The sequence below is a fragment of the Vanacampus margaritifer genome, chromosome 10, assembly GCF_051991255.1.
Source record: "Vanacampus margaritifer isolate UIUO_Vmar chromosome 10, RoL_Vmar_1.0, whole genome shotgun sequence".
NCBI classification, from domain to species: Eukaryota; Metazoa; Chordata; class Actinopteri; order Syngnathiformes; family Syngnathidae; genus Vanacampus; species Vanacampus margaritifer.
This window is the reverse complement of record NC_135441.1, coordinates 4632792-4655080: the sequence shown is the minus strand read 5'-3', so window position 1 is coordinate 4655080 and position 22289 is coordinate 4632792. Positions and strand designations below refer to the sequence as shown.

General features: G+C 37.9%; 2 protein-coding genes across 3 annotated transcripts; both read right to left on the bottom strand.

The window, feature by feature from the left end:
* Positions 1 to 2024: 2024 nt before the first annotated feature.
* Positions 2025 to 4923, bottom strand: igbp1 (immunoglobulin (CD79A) binding protein 1). Its single transcript, XM_077578944.1, has 3 exons — positions 4420 to 4923; positions 2950 to 3279; positions 2025 to 2816 (listed from the first exon to the last, which is right to left on the bottom strand). The coding sequence occupies exons 1-3, from the start codon at positions 4894 to 4896 to the stop codon at positions 2544 to 2546; spliced, it is 1080 nt and encodes a 359-aa protein (XP_077435070.1). The 5' UTR covers positions 4897 to 4923; the 3' UTR covers positions 2025 to 2543.
* A 293-nt stretch (positions 4924 to 5216) lies between these two features.
* Positions 5217 to 22197, bottom strand: ccdc142 (coiled-coil domain containing 142). Of its 2 annotated transcripts, XM_077578786.1 has the most exons (18): positions 21893 to 22197; positions 21529 to 21603; positions 19415 to 19449; positions 19179 to 19224; positions 18603 to 18841; positions 18179 to 18406; positions 15558 to 16570; positions 14128 to 14408; positions 13788 to 13874; positions 12195 to 12377; positions 11755 to 11921; positions 10369 to 10521; positions 10055 to 10169; positions 8719 to 8896; positions 8541 to 8651; positions 8197 to 8297; positions 6541 to 6709; positions 5217 to 6117 (listed from the first exon to the last, which is right to left on the bottom strand). In XM_077578786.1, the coding sequence occupies exons 2-18, from the start codon at positions 21584 to 21586 to the stop codon at positions 6009 to 6011; spliced, it is 3273 nt and encodes a 1090-aa protein (XP_077434912.1). In that variant the 5' UTR covers positions 21587 to 21603; positions 21893 to 22197; the 3' UTR covers positions 5217 to 6008. The 2 variants fall into 2 exon arrangements, 1 of the variants encoding a protein (XP_077434912.1); XR_013295684.1 differs by lacking the exon at positions 5217 to 6117 and having other exon boundaries at positions 6661 to 6709; positions 8494 to 8651.
* Positions 22198 to 22289: the final 92 nt, after the last annotated feature.

Sequence of the window (22289 nt, the reverse complement as noted above, 5' to 3'; positions counted from 1 at the left end):
TGCCATATTGGATGTGGCGCAGTTGCTGGTTTGTTTTTTTAATGCTTTTATTGTGCTTTTATTTAATGCAATTCAACACAAAATCACATTCTAGAAACATAAAAACACATCTTACAAAGTTACCTGACAAAATCTTTGTTCATTTTAAAGAAGGTACAATACCTAAAAAACAAAACAAATAAAACAGACATTTCACATGAAAACAGGTCAACCATCTTTGGATATGACACAAACGAATCATCATAGAAGAAAAACATCCAAGAGATTCGCCAATTTACTGATTTTCTTATTGTTGATTAATTTTATAGCTTTTAAAATGGATTTCAATTCCAGAAGAAAACACACAAATCTGGAGTAGGACTTGGAAAATGTTGGTTTGAGAATAAAAATCTTAGCATAAATAACAAAATTAAATAAATATTCCAAATTGTTGTCTTCTAAATTACTATAGTAGCAAACTACATCTTTTAGATTAAGACTGTAAGGGATTTGAGAGGCTTTAAAGAAAAAACCCACTAAATACACCCAAATTGTTTAGTGATCACAGTCAAAAAATAATTGAGATACTGTTTCAACTTCATTGTCACAAAAAGAACAAATGTTGCTAATATCGGCAAATTTGGATATTAAGTAATTAGTAGGATATATATTATGCAAAATATTAAGATGTATTACTTTGGCTTTATTAGTAATACAATATTTATAAGGTAAAAGCCACACCCTTTTCCAATTTATATCTGTAATTTTAGAATCCCAGAAAAACTTTCCTCTAGGCACAATTTTGTTCTTTTTTTGTAGAATCTGGCATATGTTTATTATTACATTTTCTGTCTGTTAATTCAATTCCGTCAAGCTTCAGAACAGCAACTGTTAAAACAGTTCTATCATATTTTAAATGATTCACCATAAGTTGAATCAGGCCATTAGGAATAGCATGTACTACTAAATTCAAGGTCTTGAAAGGAACTGGAAAATTATGTACAGACACGAATTGTTCATAAAACAGCATATTACCAGATTCATCAAATAAACTACAAACATGATTAATTCCTTTTTCATACCAAGTATGAAGGAATACAGATTTGTTTCTGATAAGTATATTAGAATTGTTCGAAAGGAAAGGCCCGTTGACAACTGTGTGCTACGAGTACTGCTAGTAGTGACGTCACGTTGTGAAATTCTACTAGTCAACATGTAGTTTTTCACTAGCAGTACTAGAAGGGAGCAAAATCAACATTAGTAATATTTACAAAAATTACAAATCACATACGTTCACTTTTTATTCATGCCTGCTTTCCAAATACGCTTATATTAGTCTGCGTGTGGATGGGTGAACGAGAGGCATTATTTCTTATTTTTTTAGATGAACGGTTTCTGAAGTTCGGCCCATTCACTTGCATTAGCTACCGTGGACTTAGCTATGAATGGACTGTCAATAGGACCCTCGTGACTGATGTGTGCACTTTTACTGACAAATTATTTTTTGGATCAGTGTGTGTTTTATGCTAACATCCCTGTAAGAAGTAATGAGATTTTCTCAAAGAGCAATCTTCGCTGTTCGCGTCGACCATTCAGAGTATTTCTATATTGTGAATTGTGACTCACAGAGGTTAGGTTACATTTTGCAGAGAATTTCTTCCTTATGGGCTTTACTTTCACTCAGGGCTAGACTGAGAGACACACGCACACACATGAGAATTGGCCCTGGCATTGTGACTTTTAGGCCTACCTATCGGCCTCGACCACCCCTGGCTACCATGAAGCTCTGATGTTGACTGGTTTGGCTTGCTATCTAATCATAAATAGATTAATGGAAAAAATGGTTCAGATTATGGATGGATGGGTCGTTCACTCTAAATTGTGGGCTGGTCTGCTGGGGTCAAATTGAGGAAAATTATTATTAAATAACAGAACACATAAGCACTTCAGTCGTCGATGCCCACCTTTCGGTGCGTGCTTCGGTGACAGTTTGTATAAAATCAGTGTTGTATACAAGAGGTGTGAAAGCAATACGATACGTTGACTTGACTGTATTTCTGCTCATTTAATTTCATTTGACAAAGTCTGACAATTTTTGCGAAGCCAGAGACATGTGACAAATCAAAACAAAAGCATTCCTTACTGTTGGACAAACAGTCTTCTCACATAATTGTAAATGCCTCACCTGGAGGTAATGTGGAGTTTGCACCCACACACCTAATGTTATGAATTATAATTAATTATTATTGTAAATGGACTGCTGACTGTTTCCGTGCTTTACTGAGGCGTTTGATCTTTGTGGCAGGACTATTATACACATTTAACAAAGCTGGATTCCATTCAGTCAAGCCAAAAAGAGAAGTTTAAGACATACCAATAATTTAACGTCCTTTTAAGAAGAATACTAATGGAAATTGTCGAATGAATAAATCAGTGGCACATTTACCAATCATTTAAAGAAAAAATACATTTTGGTGACCTATAAATAGCAACCGTTTTTTCAGAGAGTTTCTAAAGCGTGTGCACAGAACAAGGCATGTTGGGGCAATTGGTGTTGGGACCAGTTAGCCCATGTTTTGGCGGTTTCCATAACCTCTGCGATGATCGTCTTTCCAGTCATCCCACTCCCTGGCTTTCATCAAAGACTCTTCATCGTCGTCCTCAGCCTGTCTCTCCTTTTCTTCTTCTTCACGCTCCTGTGCATCAGTGTCCTCCTCCAATGCAACCCTTCGGGGAACTCCCTGATCAGGCAGGAGTCCATGTTTCTTGTGCTGATCATACCAGTCATCCACTGTCATGGTGGGAAGGCTGGGATAGCCCGCCCCAAACACCTGCGCCTGGTGAACAAACAAATATTAAAGTGAAATAAATATTTGCTTTTTCAAAATGTTTTTCTCTTGCATTCTACTACAACGCAATGTCAATTTGAAGCCAATGAATTGTTCAGCTGTACCCCATATCCAAACTAACCTGCATAGCATCCTTGGTGAGGATGAAGGGTTTCATGGGGGGCCTGCTTGGTCTCGCGGGCTGTGTGGCACCAAGTTGCATCTGATCCATACTCTTCAGTATTTCCATCTCCTGGTCTATGCTCTGTACTTCATCCAGGCACAGAATCACCCATTTCTGGACATTGAGCAAATAAAAATCCCTGCTGGTTTCATCATCAGCCTGTCCACTCTCCACAGATCTCCGCACGTCTGACAGTCTGGCCTCCAGCTCCTTCTTCTGACTGTAGCGCTCAATTTTAGCTTGTCGTTGTGCGGCCATGGCAACCAAATTTGAAGTACTAGGCATAGGCTGGGGAAGAAATACAGTGCATCATTAATAATACTGTTGATAAAGAATTTTGCTGAATATATGAATTGCTAATGACAATTCATCATTGGAAACTGCTCCATTATAAATTAAAGTAACTCAACTGACATTTGTCTTGATAGAATAGTCAGGCCTTCTCTGCTGGATTAAACACTAGCAAAAGCAGTAACCACTATTTACAACCAAAATTAGGAAATTGTAATTCAGTGTTTTCATTTTTCTCTTTGCTGCAGTTTTCGTCCAATCAGATTTCAGCCTTGATGTGCTGCCATGTCAGTCTAATCTGCCCAGAGCTGTTACAGCAGTAGTACTACTACTGGCAGACTGAAAATTGTAATTTAACTACATTAGTAATTATACTGATTCTTTAGCAAATCAGATTTCAAATTTTGCTAGCTTGACCCCGATAACGTCCACAGTTTTGTCAAGTTATTTTATCCTTGGTGTCTGTAAAAGCGATAATGATAACATTTTCACCAATAATTTTTAAACAATAAAACTAACAATTAATTAATGACATTACAGTAAAGACATATGAAAGATTTCAGCTTTCAAAAAAGGATTTAATATCTCAGTATTTGGAGGTAGTTTAAGAGTTGGATAGGGTCAGTGTTTCAATATTGGTTACGACATTTAAATCATGGATATTTTTGCTGTGACCTGCAGCTCTCCGGTAAAACAACACTAGCAGTTGAAAGATTTCAGCTTTCAAAAAAGGATTTAATATCTCAGTATTTGGAGGTAGTTTAAGAGTTGGATAGGGTCAGTGTTTCAATATTGGTTACGACATTTAAATCATGGATATTTTTGCTGTGACCTGCAGCTCTCCGGTAAAACAACACTAGCAGTTGACTTGTCGGAACCGGTCACAGCAAAATAACCACTGCTTAAATCATGACACTGCAAATATCTGCAAAGTGTGGGGAGTAAAGTCGCAGTAACAAAGTACAAAAAATATTTAGAAAAACCTTATTTGTTATAAGTAATTTGATTGTGTACATGGAACACGATATTAAGAAATGTGAAATTCGATTTGAAAACTAAAATATGGAGCAAGTAGCAAATATCGTTGAAAACAGCCTTGAAGTGCACGAAATGGATACAATCCCATTTTACACTTACCGTGCAGGTAGAGGGGGCATTTTCTGCTGCTTCGTCAGAAACTGTGCTTTCGGTCACGGACTCCGGCAAGTGAAATTCAGATACGTTATAGTCTTTACATCTCTTCAAGAAATCCATAAAGTAAGCCCGAGCTGTTTGGACAATCTCCAGTCTTTTGTCGCGACCCGTCAGCTTCATGGTCAGGGCTCCTAAGAGAGCGGAGCTTAGCAGATATTTGAGGTCCGCTGTGGCAATTTCCTCCAACTCTTCGTTGGGACTGAACAAATCCAGCTGAGCAGCCATTCGAGATGTTTCTTCTAACATACTGATCGCACGTTTAACTCGGATCTGAACACTGTTTGAAGCAAGAGGATCATTTGTATTGTCTACCTCATCAAATATTTTCCACCCACGGTCAAACAAGTCCGATAATTTGGGCGCTTCGGCACCTGATTGCGAGTCGTGCCTCTCACTGCCGTTTGTTTCACATTCCGCCATGTTGGTACAATTTCCGGGATATTTCTTCTTGGTTTTAATTACTACACGAATTCAAGGGGCGTTACTGCCCTCTATCGGTACAAAATATCATCTCATTCTTTTTTTACAACATGTATGACCTCCTTCAATTTATTCCTCCCTGTTGAAAAGGTCAACATGTACTAAAAGACAAAGTTTGGGCTCTCATTCATATTTTATTTAGTAAACTGAATTCTTATATCAGCTCATCTGCATTATGTTCCATAATAAACATTGAAATACCATGGGAGCCCATTTCCGCCAGTAAAAAACAAACAAAACCAAACAAAACTGTGAACCTGTTTCCGCCAGTTGGTTATTTATTTTTACTGCAAGAACTCCATTTCCGCCAGTGGGGAATATTTATTTATTTGTGTCCTTTTTCCACCAGTGGAAATACATATACACACTGTATGGACTGTTTAGATAACCTTATGAAATTGGCAGAACCAGGGAGATGAAATGAACACAGCAAATATAACGATGAATGGCTTTGCAGCTAAATATGAAGTCTTATTCACATTAATCTAACTCTTCCACCACCTTCAGCAAAGGTCCTTCGGTCGCTCACCTAAAAATGTATCGTTTCATTGCCCATCATCATGATCTTCTAATTCAATGTTTTGTATCACATATAGATGTAGATAAATGGTCACATGGTCCATGTTAGTTTAATCTACAGAAATTTTGTTCTAGTACTTTTGGATTTAGCAGTTGGTGGCAGGTTGCCACAAGAAAAGAATTTCACATTCCCAGGCAAACTCATTTACTGTATATACAAAGGGAATGTTGACTGCACAGCAAGGAGCCACAGTTTAAATAAACAGTTTATTAGAAATGAGATGATTTTGTAATTTTTTTTAGTGCACCCGAAGAGAGTATAAAGTTGAAAATTGATGGTTGGCTGCATTTTACAACACAGACCAACAGGTTTCAAATGTTTACTCATGGCTCAGAGAAACCCTTACCAAATAACTTGTGTGATGATGACTATATCATCACATTATTTCAAAGTAACTTTAAAAACATTTTTTATTGCTTGTAAAACGCAATGTCCCATTAAAGGAGTTGGAGCTCTGGTCAGTGCTTGTTGTTCAGGGTTCAGACTTGGAAAGACATTGCAGTCCTGGCAACCGCCAGCGGCGAGAACTGGTTTGGATCCTCAAGTCCAGCCAATCCTGTTGAGAAGCACCCAGAGCTAAACTGGAAAAAAAAGAAAGCACAATATTTATTTTTGGTGTTCAAAACACTGGTGGTTTGAGACATGAACATGCAAAATGTAAATCATGTTGAATTTTACTATATGCTGTGTCGAGATTCTTACTTAGGATAAAAGGTAGTAATTAGCGTATGAAATGAAATAACCTCATATAATCAACCTCTGCTGTAAATTCACAAGTTATTGACACCCACCCAAAGATGTTTATAATTGCCTACAGATACCACAATATAGAAGACAAAAGTTTTGCCTTTGAAATGGTTTCACTGCATAATATGGGAGTTTGGATTCGAGAGGAGAGAAAAAAGAAGAGAGTTTGTCTTTTTACACGTGTCTTACCTGGGTCAAAATGCTATAATTTTCATAGATATCAAATATTGGACATGTTAATATAGTTGAAAGTCTACCTTGGTGCAAGGTAGGGCTCTCCCGGGATAAACGGGTCCACTGAAGGAATGTCAGTGCTTTGAACGGAGGGATTAGACTGAGTCATGTAGTCCCCTTCCATACCCCTCAGGTTGGTTATGCTACTCCCCACCGCTGCACTCAAGCTATCTCCACTGCTCTTTGTGGGACCTGGAAATAGTTTGTTCCATTCATTTGGGCCGGGTGGCACAGATTGGATTTAAACAGTTCAAATATGGCATCATTGTACAGTATTTATTATACAGTGGAACCTCAGAGTTTGAACGTCTCGCAACTTGTACTTAAACCAAAAAAGTTTGAACTAATTTTTGGAGTTTGACCACCCAAGGAAAGCAAGCTAAGATGAACATACCTTGAAAACAGGTAGCCGAGTGAAGCCGAGCGAAGCAGAGTGAAGCCGAGCAATGCCGAATGCTCACGTTACGGTAGTTGAGACGATACACTGCTCATTTCCAGTCAGATCGTGAATACTCCCGGGGGTGCTCCATACTTGCGAGTGCATTTAGATTTTTCCACGACAATTTTTCTTCGCCATGGGCCCAAAGAAAGACAACAGCGCCAGTGGCAGCAAAGAAAAACATACAGTGCTACGAACCACAGTGGATTTAGGAAGGAGATTATCGCGCCGTTGTAACTACTGTCACTATTTCTGTAAATACTGGCACAAGGACCCCCCCACCAGCTGTTCAACAAAGTGCCTGACGTTAAACAACACACGCAAGGACCGCTTAGTAGCCTAACAATATGCCCAATGTAAAATACACAAACGCAGCACTGAACTAAAGCAAGCATTAACATAGCATTTATAGTCCACTGATGCCATCACACCACAACGAAAACGGTAAAGTATTTTTTTTATTGTTTAAATAGTGTACAGGGTATAAATGTAAAAAACATAAATATAAATTAAAATAGCAATTTTCTGTTTTTGGAGCTTGGGAACGGATTAATTGCATTTACATTATTTCCTATAGGAATTTTTTTTTCAGAGGTTGAACAATTCGGACTTTGAACACTTCACAGGAACGAATTATGTTCAAACTCTGAGGTACCACTGTAGTTATGGTAATTAAGAGTATATTGCGAAATACGAAAAATTACAGACACCAAACGCTAAGAGCCTATTCATGCCCTCCATATCCACATGCCTGCAGGCTGAATGTTGGTCCATCTTACTTAAATATTATCATCCACATGTGTGCATTGGCCTGTGCAGACCCCTCTGTGGTTGAACGCATAGAAGTGCGGTGGCAGAACATCGAACAACATTGCCTCACGCTTGTGTGAGAGTCGCTTGTATCCCAATCCTTATAACTCAAATATATGAAGAAAGCAGGCGTAAACTATCACAAACATTTAACAACAAACACAGAAGCTCTGTTTCTTTTCACTTTCACAAGAACTAATGCAGATGTGTGGAACATGTGCTTGTATGAAAGGAACAGCTTGTTTACATTAAGGTATTCATGTCAGAAGCTGTATCAAAGTCTTCTGTATGATGTAGCATAAAAAAACACCCATAAAACAAACATATAACATATATATACATTTTTAGAAGTGCAGGACAAAGTATTAAAAACATATTTTTACATTTTTGAGTTTGAATGAGTTAATTGACTTAAAAGTACACAACTCACAGCAGCGTATGAAAGGTTCCCAGGCTCTGCTCTGCAGGTATGGTCTGACCTGTGGCTGCTGAAGCAGGCATAATACTGCAGAGTCCATCTCTTGAAATACTCTGAGAAAGACAAGGGAAATAAGCATCCTGCTCATCAAAACAACTGTTTCAGAAATTATACCAGTATACATTTTCACATTATATTGTGATCTATGTGATGCTTCTCATAATGATTAAAATGATTTGTGCACGTTACTTAAAGTAAGACAAACAATAGGCCTTTAATAGCATCTCAATTAATATCTAGAATACTCACAATGCCTTCATATTATTTATGTAAGTTACACCAGGGCATGATGATACCTAAGGCTGAGCAGTTGCTGAAGGAGTTCCTCCGGCAGGCCATATTTGTCAGAGCAGATCAATTCTCTGATAGAATCAAAGTCCTGCTTTAGTTGGAGCGCCCCCTGCACACTGAGGGAAGCAGAAGACATTTTGATATTATACTTAAGTTAGTAACATAATAGTCGGCGGAATATACCTGAATTTTATGCGTAGTTTTAGGATGTGCTCCATCCATGCCTCCATGAAAGCCGTCATGGTTAAACTAAGAGCTTGGATGCGGACATCATCAGAGAGTAATGCCACACCATCCAAAACCTGACCAATCACATCCTGAGCAGCCTGTGATGCGTACTCACTGGGGTTGATAGGAAAGCCTGTTTAGCAAAAGAAACAAAAAATGTCAGCAAAACAAATGTCACAATTTCACCTTCAGCACATTTAAGAGCCAGCATATCCTATAAAATCATTGCATGATTATTTTTTTGCAGGAAAAATACAGATTCCCAATTAATCTGCCAATTATTTAAAAAATATATATACACTGCAATGCATAAAATTACCTTCCCAATTCCTTTTTGATGGGTGTCACGCACAAACCTTCGCTATTAAGATTCTCTGCTTTGAATGGCAAGTCCATAGAATGACCTTAACCCTAACCCTAAGTCTTTGAATCCTTGAAATAGCTATTTTAAATAAAACTTGAAAAGACAATGACAAAATAAAACAATAAGAAAGTGAAAAAAAGATTAGAATAAACTAAAAATAATAGCAACTGAAAAAAACAGTAAGAACAAATACTGACTGTTCCTGTGTGTTTTGGCCTCTTGGTGGCAGTGTGGTGCCGTGCATCCATTGCGTACACACTTAAAGTAAGTACAGAAGAAAGTTGCTATTGAATTCTATTAAAATAACTCGTTTTTTTTATACATTGGGAATAATTTGTTCCTTTCCGTAGTGTTATCGCACCTGTGGGTATGTGTTCCCACACCATTTGTGTATGAATATTCATTATTTGAAGGAAAAACACTCCCGAAGCCGATGCTAACTTCCTGTTAGCATTTGAATGGGATCCTCCCTTCCCTTTTAGCATTAGTGCTAGGCTAGCGATGTTTTAAAAACGAAGCATGTTTTGTATTTAAATATACAGTGGATGTAATTCTTAACGTCGTTTGTTTAGTTTTACTGTTAAAACTGAGGTGTCACTAAACAGATTGAAGGGGACTACAGATAACAGAATAACATACGCTACACACTTGCTAGTTGCTAATGCTACACAAGCAAAATGGTGCATTCAGGATGCGTTCACAGGGTCAAAAACTTTAGATTTCTTCGATACCATTTTAAGGGGAAAATAATCAGCCAATTGGCCGATATTTTTGGTCAATGTTTGAAGGCCAATAATCGGCCAGGCCCTATTTTCATTTTCTACATCGTATCCCGTAGGCTAAATTAGAGAAAAGGGTTCATACACATTTCTCTGCAAAGAGGATTTTTGTATGGATTTGCAGTCATACTGAAATCCAGTACTGTACCTGGCCTGGGGTTGAGTCTCCAGTGTCCAGCAGAGGGCATGGTCTGCTCAAAGAGTTTGGTAGATATTCTTTTGCAGTCATCAGAAAAGGTTTTTAGCACCAAAGAGGAAAAAGCCTGTTTTTTAAAAAAAAACAGACAACAGTATCAACAGTCTGTGGGTTGCCTATTGCCACAGTAAGGATGCCTGAATTAAAATGGAGCCAAGGTATCTCCATGGATTCTACACATCTGAAGTATGTCTGCTCATGTACATGCACCAAAATATTTCACTTGACACGTTAGTTTCTTGCCTACAGAGGATGAAGTGTGTCACCTGAAGCTCGGAGGAAGCTGCATCAACCTTTTGTAGCTGCTGCTTTAGTACAAGTTGATGATGGACATGAAGAGTGGAAAGACAATTGCTGTCTGAGTTCATCACCAAACATTTAGTCTGCTGCACCATTTTGTCCAACGACTCTTTCAGCACCTGTTTAGAAAAATCAATCGTCTTATTTATTGACATACTATTGGCCCTCATTTAATGTGAGTTGAGCGTACTTATGCAAAATATTAGTCATGACAAATGCATAGTGGCCCATTTTCTTCGCACCACTACAGATATGTTAATGAATCAGAATTCATTGCAACTGACAGTGTGCCCCTGCAGAGCTCTAATTTGTTTTGTTTTTATTGTTCATTTTTCCTTTCGGACAATCATAACAATTTACAAAAATCCCTTTTCACATACAAATATACCCGAAAAGAAAAAGGGCTGACAGGATAAAGCCGAAGCTTATTGGTTCCCGTTCCCATTCTCTTGCATAACGTTTCTCTTTTCACAATCTTACTGCAAAAGTTGTTACAATAGAACGTAAGGAATACATGTATTATTATTGATTGAAGAAATTACTACTTTCAATACATTGTGTAGTTTGGGTAAAAGGTGTGATTGTTGGCAAAGTATGCACATATTCCAGAACGGACATGTTGATGAATCACAGATTCAAATACGCACAATCACGTGAATGAGGCCCATTAACATTTCGTTTTTTTGTACACTTAAGGCTAAATAAGGACAGCAATTACTGAGACTCACCTGTCACTTCACAACCCAATCTGATCTTAACACACAGGTGTCAAACTCAAGGCCTGGGGTCAAGATGTGGCCCATCTCATCATATTTAGTGGCCCATGAAAGCAAATACAGTGAATCTACTGCACCTTTTTTTTTTTCTAAATGGATTTGTTCTTTTTATTTTGGCTTAAAATATGTATGAACATTTTTCACTTTTTTTGCAAATATTACAAGCATTTTTGTCCCACCAAGTCCCTTGTCTACATAAATTGAATAATAGTATTTATTAGTTGCTGTTTGCCATAACTTCTGATTTCAAACTAAATTGCTAAAATGATCGCAATGAAATGCAGGGGCAATCATGAATACGCATGGTGTGGAGATGACACATTTGTAAGATTTTTAGTCATAACAACCCTCTGGGGGAAGCCATAATTAAAATATGGCCTGCGATGAAAATAAGTATGACACATCGGCATAATGCTGTCAGGATAAGACATTTTGGAAAATAAATGACATCGCAAAATTCTTTGTCCAACCCATCAAACACTTCTGAATGAACAAGAATGCTAATAAAGCCTAGCCCTCCAATCCAACATCAGTGACCCCAGCCCAATTACTTTCATTTTTCATTAGACGACTTACTTTGAGGTCTCCTTGTGTGATGAGTAAGAACTTGTTGAGGGTCCATGAGGCAAGGAACTGGTAGGCCTTTGACATGACCCACACTGTGGACAATTGCACTGTAGCTAACGTCAAGCTAACAGTCCATCTGTGGAAAACGAGCCGTGTTGGGAAGAAGCTCAAAGAACCTAAAATAGAAAAGCGTACTTAAAAACTGTGCTGTGATTGACTTTAATCAACAAGGGTGAGATTAAGTGATTAATAGTATTTATTTTTTAATTTAGGTTCTATTCAACTTGATGATGCCTGATGGGCTTTTTGGTCAGATATGCATCAAACCTTTATGTTTCTTGCCACTATTCAAAAACTGACCAAGTACATGTTGAAGCTTTTGAAGTGCTCCTAGGCAAAGATCTAATCACTGCTATTAATTCATCTGGTAATAACCGCAGCATGTTTACCTGGTGCATTGCAGCAAAAGAGAGAGGACAGTAGAGGCTGAGTAAGCTGAAGCAAGTGCTCAGCAGTCACAGACATCATCAGACGGTCATCTTGATTTGATAAAGGCGCCAAAGACCTGCTGTGTTGGTTTGCAGCTGCCAGACAATTGTCTCTCAAAGCTGCACCCAAACCTCTGCACACCACTGAGAAAGGACAGCATGAGGAGATGGTACAGTATACAGGTTTTATCAAAACATTGTCGAGGTACACAACTCACTTTTACTTTTCAACTTAATCAATTTACTGGTTCGCTAGATTAAATATTGATCAAGTATGCTTGCTGTTGAATTTTTGCGACAATCCACTTATAAGACCGGATAACGTGTCCAGTTTTTTTTGTGTGATAAATTTTTCTTCAATCATAAAGGACATCAAGGCCAAACACAACCAGGGTGCCGTTTTTAATTCTTATTCTAGGATGCGTCTAAGGACCTTCAGCAGGTATGACTTACCAGTACATCCGTAGCAAAATAAAAAGTGACAGTCAAACGTATCGCCAAATGATTTACTTACTTAAAGGGGAAGTCAACCTGAAACATTTCTTGACAACAATATGTTTTATGTGACATCACTAGTCTAAACATGACATTCTGATCAATACTACACATTTGTGGAATAAGAGTTATGAAGCAAAATCGAGCCATTTTTATCCATCTCAGGGGGCGGCCATTGTGCCACTTGCTGTTGACTGAAGATTACATCAATGTTGCTCAGGGCTCAGGCAATGACCAATCACAGCTCACCTGTTTTCTGAAGCTGAGTTGTGATTGGTTGTTACCTGAGACCTGAGCAACATTGATGTCATCTTAAATCAACAGCAAGTAGCAAAATGGCCACCCCAAGATGGATAAAATGGCTGGATTTTGCTGCCTGACACATATTCCACTAACACTATATTAACCGGTATACCATATTTAGATCAGTGGGCTGCATAAAACATATTATTGTCCCCCCCAAAAATTGGGGGGTTGACTTCCGCTTTAAAAACACTTTGCTCAAATATTAACTCATTCACTGCCATTGACGTCTATAGACGTCAAAAATTAATTTTAACTATTTTTATTAGTTTTACACTTTTTGAGTATGAAAACCTATTTTTTTTTTTTAACATTTAGAACAAATAGAAAATTTTTGATTAATCGTGAGTTAATTATTAAAGTAATGTGATTAATTACAATTAAACAAATTTAATCGCCTCTAAAAAAAAGAGAAAAGATTATTAAAAATTAGGGGCATCAGGCAATTAAATTTTTAAATTGTAATTAATCGCATGACTTCACTAGTTAACTCACGATTAATCACAAATGTTATATCTGTTCTAAATGTAAAATAAAACAAATCTAGGTTTTCACACTCTGGTTAACAAAAGTGGAAAAAATATGTTAAAAAGAAATAGTTAAAATGAATTTTTGACGTCTATAGCGGTCAATGGCAGTGAATGAGTTAATAACAGTGGATACAATCTGTAATGCTGGACAGTAGACAAAACCCTCAGTTTGGATTGCTAATGAAATCTGGGGTTTTGTGTATGTGTGCTTGTTTTCGGCACTAACCATAGTCCCACTGAGCATGTGCTGCACTGACTAACATATTTAGATTGAACTCCTCCAGCATGGCTTTGCACTCCGTTGGAAGTATACCTGCAATAAACAGAAATGTCACATAGAATTTTTTTTTTAATAAAATTGGCTGATGAAAGTAAAACTATTGTTGGTTTGTGAGGTTGTGATGGAGTAGAAGACCTCAATAGAAAGAGTTAATAAATCATTTAAGAGTTCATAAATCTCTGCTGTGTTTGTTGTTCACCTATTACAGTACTTATGAGTTTTTCTCATTCCATTTCCGAGTGTGCTGGAGCCTATCCCAGCTGACTCGAGTTACGCAACTTCTTACCCGTCTTTGAGGCCTGGCTGATTATCTGAAGGACTTGGAAGATCCTGAGGTTGTCCTGGAGGTTGATGCTGCCTGCACTTCTTGCTTCGTGTGGCACATGCATCTGCAGCCACAGCGCTTTGCTGCAGCGAGCCCACAGCAGTGTACGATACTGTCCAAACAGATCCTCAAACAGTATTGATTGACCGAGGTCCAGCCACTGAACGGAGCGTGGCTGTCGAGCACATTCATCCTCAGCTTTTTTAACATCTTCACTGAGATCTTGCTGTCCAGCATCTGAGCTATAAAAAAGGCACAAATAGAAGAAGGCTGTCATACAAGATGAACTTGGCATGTTGAACCTTCTTCCATTTCCATTTATTCACGCTGTGGTCATGAATAGTGTGTCAGGTCAAGCATGAAAGCAAACATCTCCCAAATTGAAGGCAGACATGATCATTACGCTTTACACTTCCGAATGTAATAACCCCTCAAATGGCAACCAATTCAATATCTGACATCTCAAGTCTTCACAGAAACCACCAAATAAGAGCAATATATTTATTTTCTGAAACTCAGTAATGTTTGGTTTGCCTCCCCCAGTGAAGCATCCAATTCCATTCAAAGTTCATTTTTCGCTTGTGGCACTTTATAAAAAAAAATAATAATAATAATAAAAAAATAAATATATATATATATATATATATATATATATATATACATACTAAATTAAAGATCCATGGATGGGTAACCAGCCTAACCCCAGACAAAAAAACGTTTTTAATTTATTAAGAGATTAGTCTCACTAAACAAATATCAACAATTTAAAACATTCAGTGATCCCTAGCACCATCTTGTGGTGAACTAATATATACATACCAAAAACTCTTTTTAATTAAGTTTTGACTACATAATTGATTAATTGATAAACATACACCTGTTATTTCATATCAAATGTAATGGTTCAGATTGAACAACAAAATCAGGTTGAAACAATTGGAAAGTCCAAATTACTCAAGAGGTTCACAAACTTTTGAGCAGCACTGTATATATAAATAAAATCGTAGGTTTAAAGACAACTTTACAAATGTAGTAGTTAGCCCGGGTGGTATTGCATCAAGTGTCGGACCCAATGGGTCGACTGCAGCTTACCTTCCACAGCTGGGGCCTGCAGGGGGTCGTCACTAACTCCCGTCATTCGGACTAGTCACTTGTCACTTTCTGCTTTGCTCTCGCAAGCTTTTACTAGTTTTTTTTTTTTAAACTGTCTCCTCCTATTAATGCTATTCTTTGACCACTAAATGGCGCTACGGACCTTTAACTGATTTTTGCCACATGGGAACTTTTTCACCTTTTTATGCTCATATAAAATCAAATGGCCCAAAGAGTGATTCAGATTCTCTCATGTCAAAGCATCTAAAAACCGTGACGTTGGCTGATGAAACAATTACCTGAGATTGGCTGCTAGCCTGTTGGTTATGTCCAGTTCAACAATCTCCTGGTGAGTCCTCTCCATACCGCAGTCCCTTATCCTTTGATTAGGATCAGCCTTCCCATTTGGTGCTAGCATGTGTATTGCTACGGCGTGAGGAAACATTTGTATAGTGGGTGTCAAAGGATGTGATAGCAGCAGGTCATTTGAGGAAACAAGCACATGAAAAAGAAGCTCAACTTTGGACCGGTCCTGTTGGCAAAAGCATGCCAGTGGGTTGCAGGTGGTGGGTTGACTTGACTTCTGCAAATGTTGAAAGCTTCTTAAAGGGCTGTTATGTTCTAGATCGGTCCGTACTGGACCAGTTTTGGAGATACATGATTGGCACTGAAAGAATAAGTTCTTCCCATGGATATCCGTGACAAAGGAGGACTTTTCTAAATCCGAATGATGCTGCTCCCAAGTTGCCGTTGAGGGGAACCTGGCAGAAATCCCCTGCTTAGTATGGGATTTACACACACATTGCTGAGTGCTCCACAAAAGGAGCTGATTGGCTGCCGTGTTGGCATGATGCGCTGCCAAACTACTCAGCAGGTTTTTCACTGAAACAGCAGCAGGTTGATGTCTTTGACTGTTGGTCAGCGTGGTAGAACAAATCTGTTGTAATATTTTAGTCTTCAGGTGGGTGGTGGTGTGCTGTACTCTCTGCTCCTCCAATGATTTGTTATAAAGGTCTGTACACGCTAAAATATCTACCATGAGTTTCCTGGGTATTTGATCCAAATCAGACTGTCCCATCGCAAACAGAACAGCATGTACATAACGTTCCATTAAAAGTAGTGCTTGCAGGCCAAGCAAGTCAAGAGTCTGTCGAATTTGTTCCAGCAACTTGTTGTGCTGTGCCAGAGCACGCCTGAGGTGGTGGTCCGACTGGACTTTTGCATATAGACAAGACCAGTGGTTGAGGTGAACACGAAACTCCTGGCACACGGAGACAAGATGAACTTTGGCTGATGAGCAGAGATGGGGGGTCTGCAAACCATAGAAGAAATGTTGAACAAATCAAAACATTGTAACTTCAGCATCAAAATCTCCCTCATCAAATAGTAAAGCATGCTTTTATATTTAATTTTGGCATCTATAAAAGTGCAAAATAAACTAACACAATAATAATGTTGGTTTAATAATACTTATTACTGTACTAGGGGTGTCAGGTGATTATTATTATTTTTTAATTAATCGCATGACTTCAATAGTTAACACACGATCAATCGCAAATGTTATATCTGTTCTAAATGTACAATAAAATATATATTTTTTATAAATGTTCATACTCTTAACATAAAAGTAGAAAAACATTTAAACTAATAGAAATATGGCTGCATCTTTTAGTCATTGATATGGTAATTTCATAATCATTTATAAAATTGAGCTAAAATTTGAAAGATGTCCTGTACTGTAAAAACCCAGTGTGATAGGTAATTTTTCTGCCACGAGGTGGCATAATCGCATTTGTAAGACAGCTTGGTGCATTTTTCTTTTCATATTAACTCATTCACTCCCAGCCATTTTCACTGAAGCAACCCCCTTCACTCAGCTGTTTTACTGGATATTGAATGATTTTGCAAGGCCCACGGAATACTGTGTTCTATTGCTATAAAAACACGGAACCTATACCAAAAGAAAGATTAGAGTCTCTTCTTTCATCAGGAACAAAAAGGATATTTATATCTGTTTCCTTTTTGCAGCAATTAGTTAAGATTCATCATTATTCACAAACCTGTTGAAAACTCAAGAGTTTGTTGCAACATGGCCCTGGTTAATCTCTTATACTTTGCTGCTACCTGCTGGCCGTTTGTTGTAATAACTACCATTGCTTTAAGCAACCTCTTCTAGTCAGAAGCAGCATCAAAGCCTTCTGTATGCTCTAGCATAAAAAAAGGATAGATTTTTAAAAATCGTATTTATACGTTTTTTGGGGTTTGAATTAGTTAAGAGCCATTTAATCATTAACTCATTCACTGCCATAAATGAATTTGAACTATTTCTATTAGTTTTACATTTTTTTCCACTTTTGTTAACAAGAGTATGAAAACCTAAAAACATTTTATTGTACATTTAGGACATAAAAGAAAATAAAAGATTATTAAAAATCTGGGGCGTCAGGCGATTACAATTTTTAATCGTAATTAATCGCATGACTTCACTAGTTACCTCACGATTTATCACAAATTTTATATCTGTTCTAAATGTACAATATTTTTTCCCCTCGGTTTTCATACCCGTTAACAAGTAAAAAAAAATCAAATTAATAGAAATAGTTCAAATGAATTTTTGACGTCTATAGCCGTCAATGGCAGTGAATGAGTTAACATAAAGTAACTTTTTTAAAATTGTAAAATACAATTTGACCCCAGTCTCCGCAAATATCTGCATTACTATTAAATTTATTGCTGCTAAATTTTGACATGGACGTGTCTGTCTTGTTGCGACTGGAATTCCCCCAGTACATGCTTTGCAAGTAAGTGGCGGTCATTAATTGTGCGCCCAAAAAAATAGCGGCGTTAAAGGAACTTCAAATTAACTCAAAATGAACGCACTAATTTTGACACCCATACTTATTACACATTTTGTACATACCTGGTTCGATGAAAGATATGAGGTCCTCAAATGATTCTCAAGCAAGTGACCCACTTTCAAGATGTACACAGCAGTTAAACGAGCCCTCCTGGTGTACTCGTGGAGGAAGAGCAGCAGTGATCTCTGCTCCAAGAGCCTCCACAAAGCTTGGTAGTGCTTATTCAAGAAAGCCGCCGCGGGCACGAGAAGAACACTGTCACCTGACGCAGTCCTGCCCTTGACACAGAACTGGACAAGGATTACAGGAAAAAACAACGATTTAAATCAAGTTTAAAAAAAAAAGAAAAAACCTTGGCCTGACTTAATTCCATGCTCATTTCATTGCTTTTACATCTGTGTTTTAGTTTTAAGCCTTTTAATTCATCACTTTGACACCAGCCTTTGTGCAAACCAAATTACAATGAATATAACTCCAGCAGCTGACCTTGGGAGATTCCATCTGTGCCCCGCTGACGAGTTGCCACTGCATTGACACACTCAGAAGAGCATGTTGCAAACGCAGTATACGGGTCGAGGATCGGGACACCAGGTTGCAGGCCACAATAAAGTTTCCTTCTTCCCCTTCTTCCTCATCATCTTGACTGTGACCAGGTAAAAGCCACTTCATACCAGGGTTTAAGGTGCTTCTGAGTAAACGAGAGATGGTCCTCTGTGACCAAGACCCTGAAAGGCATAAGTCGAACATCAGATGGATGTGACTGTAAATCTCAAAAAAACAAAGCAAGTGATTAACTAATAACTAAATGTTTTTTCAACATTGACAAAAGTTGTTTTAAAAAAATACTAATAATGCTGAAACCACTCTACTTAAAGAGCAGTAGGCCAACTGTACAATGTTTATTAAAATTTTTGCCCTCACTGTCACAAAGGTGTAAGAACATCTTATTTTATTTTTAGGTCTGCCACTCCAAAAAAAAAAAGAAAAGCAGAAATTTGACTAATGCCTCTTTTCAAACAGGTTATGTTACAGGAGCATATGTTCCATTCACACCGACTGTACCATTAGTGTTCAGATCTTCTTCTGCTGTACAGGATATGCACCCCTTCTGCAAGATAGGGGATATGAAAATTAGTATCTTCAGATTGAAGATACAGTATGTTCTATATATGTAATCCTACTGCTGATATAGCCGTACTGCATCAGGCTAGATAGGATTAAAGATAACAGAAATAATGACAATAGACAGATACATTGAAATGTCTCAAAGGGGTTCTTTTTTAACCAAAACAACTTACCTTCTCCTCTTCTAGAGTGAACGATCCGGATTTCTCTGAAAGCGAAAAGAAATAAAAACAAACTGAAAATGAAACATAAATGGAAGCAAAACAACATGAAGGACGCTCATTAATTTTACCTTAAGCCATGCATCTAAAATATATATTCTATCTGAGCTCAAACTTGTACGGTTCCTAAAAAGATATATATTTGGATTGCACACATGGCACAAGTGTATGTGTGCTACATAAGACCTTGCCACTGCTGCATAAATAATTAAATTTACAGTCCACCAATGAGATGAAGGAATTCCACGTGTTGTTATGTTTAGTATGCATGAGTGACACATGGTCCTCCCTTATTAAGTGAGCTATCCCATGATCCCAGTAAGCCCTGATCACAGTCTCAGTAGTTCCTGTTAATACCTCAGACACTCGGTGAACACACTTTTACAGGTATGCTGGGACTAATACGTCTTGCGTTAAGTAGTGATAATATTTATCATATTTAATCATACTGCTCATATTGTACCAATCAGCCAGCCACTTTTTATGTTGTAGCCAGTAATTTTCATTTCCTGTTCAGTGGTTATCAATATATTTCATATATCAATGGTTGAATGAGCCAAAGTCTCACAAGATTTGTTGACATTTCACATGATAATTTTTTCAAATCCATTTCACTTTTGAGGCATATTTTTACAGAAAAAAATTGGTTGAACTTCTAATGGTACAACATTTGTGGCAATTAATTCTGGTTGATGATCCACTGTGTTACTATTTGTATTACCGTGCGGGCCGTGCGTAATGATGCTACGATACATACGGTATTATAATTGAGAATATTAAAAGTTATCTTTCAAAATCAAAATCACCACCAAAGTCTATCGAAGTGAAGTCATAATTACAAGCAAATTTGTAGCCCATAAATATAAAAGAATGAAAATAATATTTAGACTTGTCGCTCTGAACAACTCAAAACTGAAACAGCCCCCGACTCTCAAACTAGCAACCATCTCATCCAGTGTCGTGTCTGTTGACCCATCTGATGGTAAATGTATGGTGCCTGAACTCTGATCTCATTTCCAACCTTCCCTTCATTTAAAAAAAACAAATCAGTAACAGGCAATTGCTGCCCAACTTCAGACAGACTAAGAGCAGCATTAAACACCATTTCTCACATGCTACTTCTGGACTGCCTGACTGGCTTCTCCTAGTTTTCATCCTACATCACTGACTGTCAACAATTTGTCCATTTTGGCAATAGTAAGTCTGGGCACACGGATATCACACTGGGTGTCCCTCAGGGGTCCGTATTGGGTATCCTTCTCTTCACTGTCAACCTCCTACCATTACCATTACATGGGATCCTTCTGTACTCTCATGCTGATAAGTGATGACGCACTGATGTCCTCCAAACCACCTCTGCCACGCCTACCATTTCTCTCATGACATGGCCGAATGAAAATTTCCACAAACTAAACCCCAATAAGACTGAGGCTCTATTCATCGGATCATAATCCAACCTCTCCAAGTCACAGGTTCACAAGTTACAACACACCCTTATTCCACTAATGATCAACGGCTTTTCCTCACAAGTCATGTCAAAAGTCTCAGCGTCACCCTGGATGGCACATTCTCATTTGCACCTCACAACATCACCCAGACTGCTTTCCTCCACCTCTCATCTCCAGATTCCGCCCCAAAATGCAGCACTGAAATCCTGATCCACTTATATGTCACATCCCGTAATGATTATTGCAATGCCCTCTTTTCTGGTTTTCCAAAGTAGTGAAGAGACCCAAACCATCCATAACTCGGCTGCCAGGATCATCATCCACGTCAAGTCTGACCTCTTCACCCCTGTTCTAGTCCAGCTTCAAAATCTAAATCAAAACTCATCTGTTTAACTCGTCTAATCACAACCAGCCACTTGCACTACGCCGACTTGCTTTGTTTTCACTCATTTTGGATAAACGGTTAAGATCATGGATGTTGTTCTTGTGTTTTATTGATGGTTTTAATGATGTTTAATTTGTATTATTCTAATTTGTAAGGTGACCTGGGGTGGCATGCAAGGCATCACTAAATAAAATGAATTACAACAGTACTGTGCGTGCGTATGTCAAGATCACCTGCTAGTGCAGGCTTCCCGGCAGGGTCTTTCAGTAAATCGAAATTGTTTTCATCCATTGCTGTCTCAATTTTTCCTGAAAAGAAAACATATAATTATGTATTTCATGCAGTTTCATGTATAAATAAATATATTAAATGATCATACAATATGGAAAAAGAAAGGCAACTATGGCGTTAAACTTCCCTGAATTTATTCAATAATCAAGCACTTGATATGTATTTAAGGCAAAACAGAAACAATGAGAGACATTTTTAAAGGTGAAGGCTTTGTGTACAGTTATTTTTTTCTACTATTGTACAATGTAATATCTGCCATGAACAATGTGTATTTTACAAGGTAGCGAGCTGAAGCCTAAAACTTACATTTTTCTGAATGAGCAGCAGGAAATGCTCCTTTAGGTCCAAGCCTGGCACATCCTTGTGAGTAACAAGACCAAGTAGTTGGACAGTAAACATGTCTCCATCGTGGAGAGAGCTAACGCTACAACCAGATGACGCTAGTCTGACATCGGATAAACTCACGTTACATTTAGGCAGAGAAGAAAATATCGTTTTATCCGTGCTCGTGAAACAAACAATAATCCTTCAATGGCATGTTGGACAATAATAAGGCTTTGTGAAATGTCCATCCATGTATTTGTTAATCCTCGCGGGTGTTAAAAATAGCGTTTGCTCGCGAGACTATAAATAAGGCAGTAGCCAATCCAACGTTTGCTTTTCTGTTGTCATGAAAACACAAATGAAGACTTCCGGGTTGTTT

Coding starts and splice junctions, on each gene's coding strand:
- igbp1 (XM_077578944.1), bottom strand. CDS start 4,896: ATGGCGGAATGTGAAACAAACGGCAGTGAGAGGCACGACTCGCAATCA. Junction 3,280..4,419: donor ATGCCCCCTCTACCTGCACG/GTAAGTGTAAAA, acceptor TTTCTTCCCCAG/CCTATGCCTAGTACTTCAAA. Junction 2,817..2,949: donor TCACCAAGGATGCTATGCAG/GTTAGTTTGGAT, acceptor TTTGTTCACCAG/GCGCAGGTGTTTGGGGCGGG.
- ccdc142 (XM_077578786.1), bottom strand. CDS start 21,586: ATGGATGAAAACAATTTCGATTTACTGAAAGACCCTGCCGGGAAGCCT. Junction 13,875..14,127: donor CAGCCAGGCCTCAAAGACGG/GTAAGAAGTTGC, acceptor TGTTTATTGCAG/GTATACTTCCAACGGAGTGC. Junction 6,710..8,196: donor GGAACCTTTCATACGCTGCT/GTGAGTTGTGTA, acceptor AACTATTTCCAG/GTCCCACAAAGAGCAGTGGA.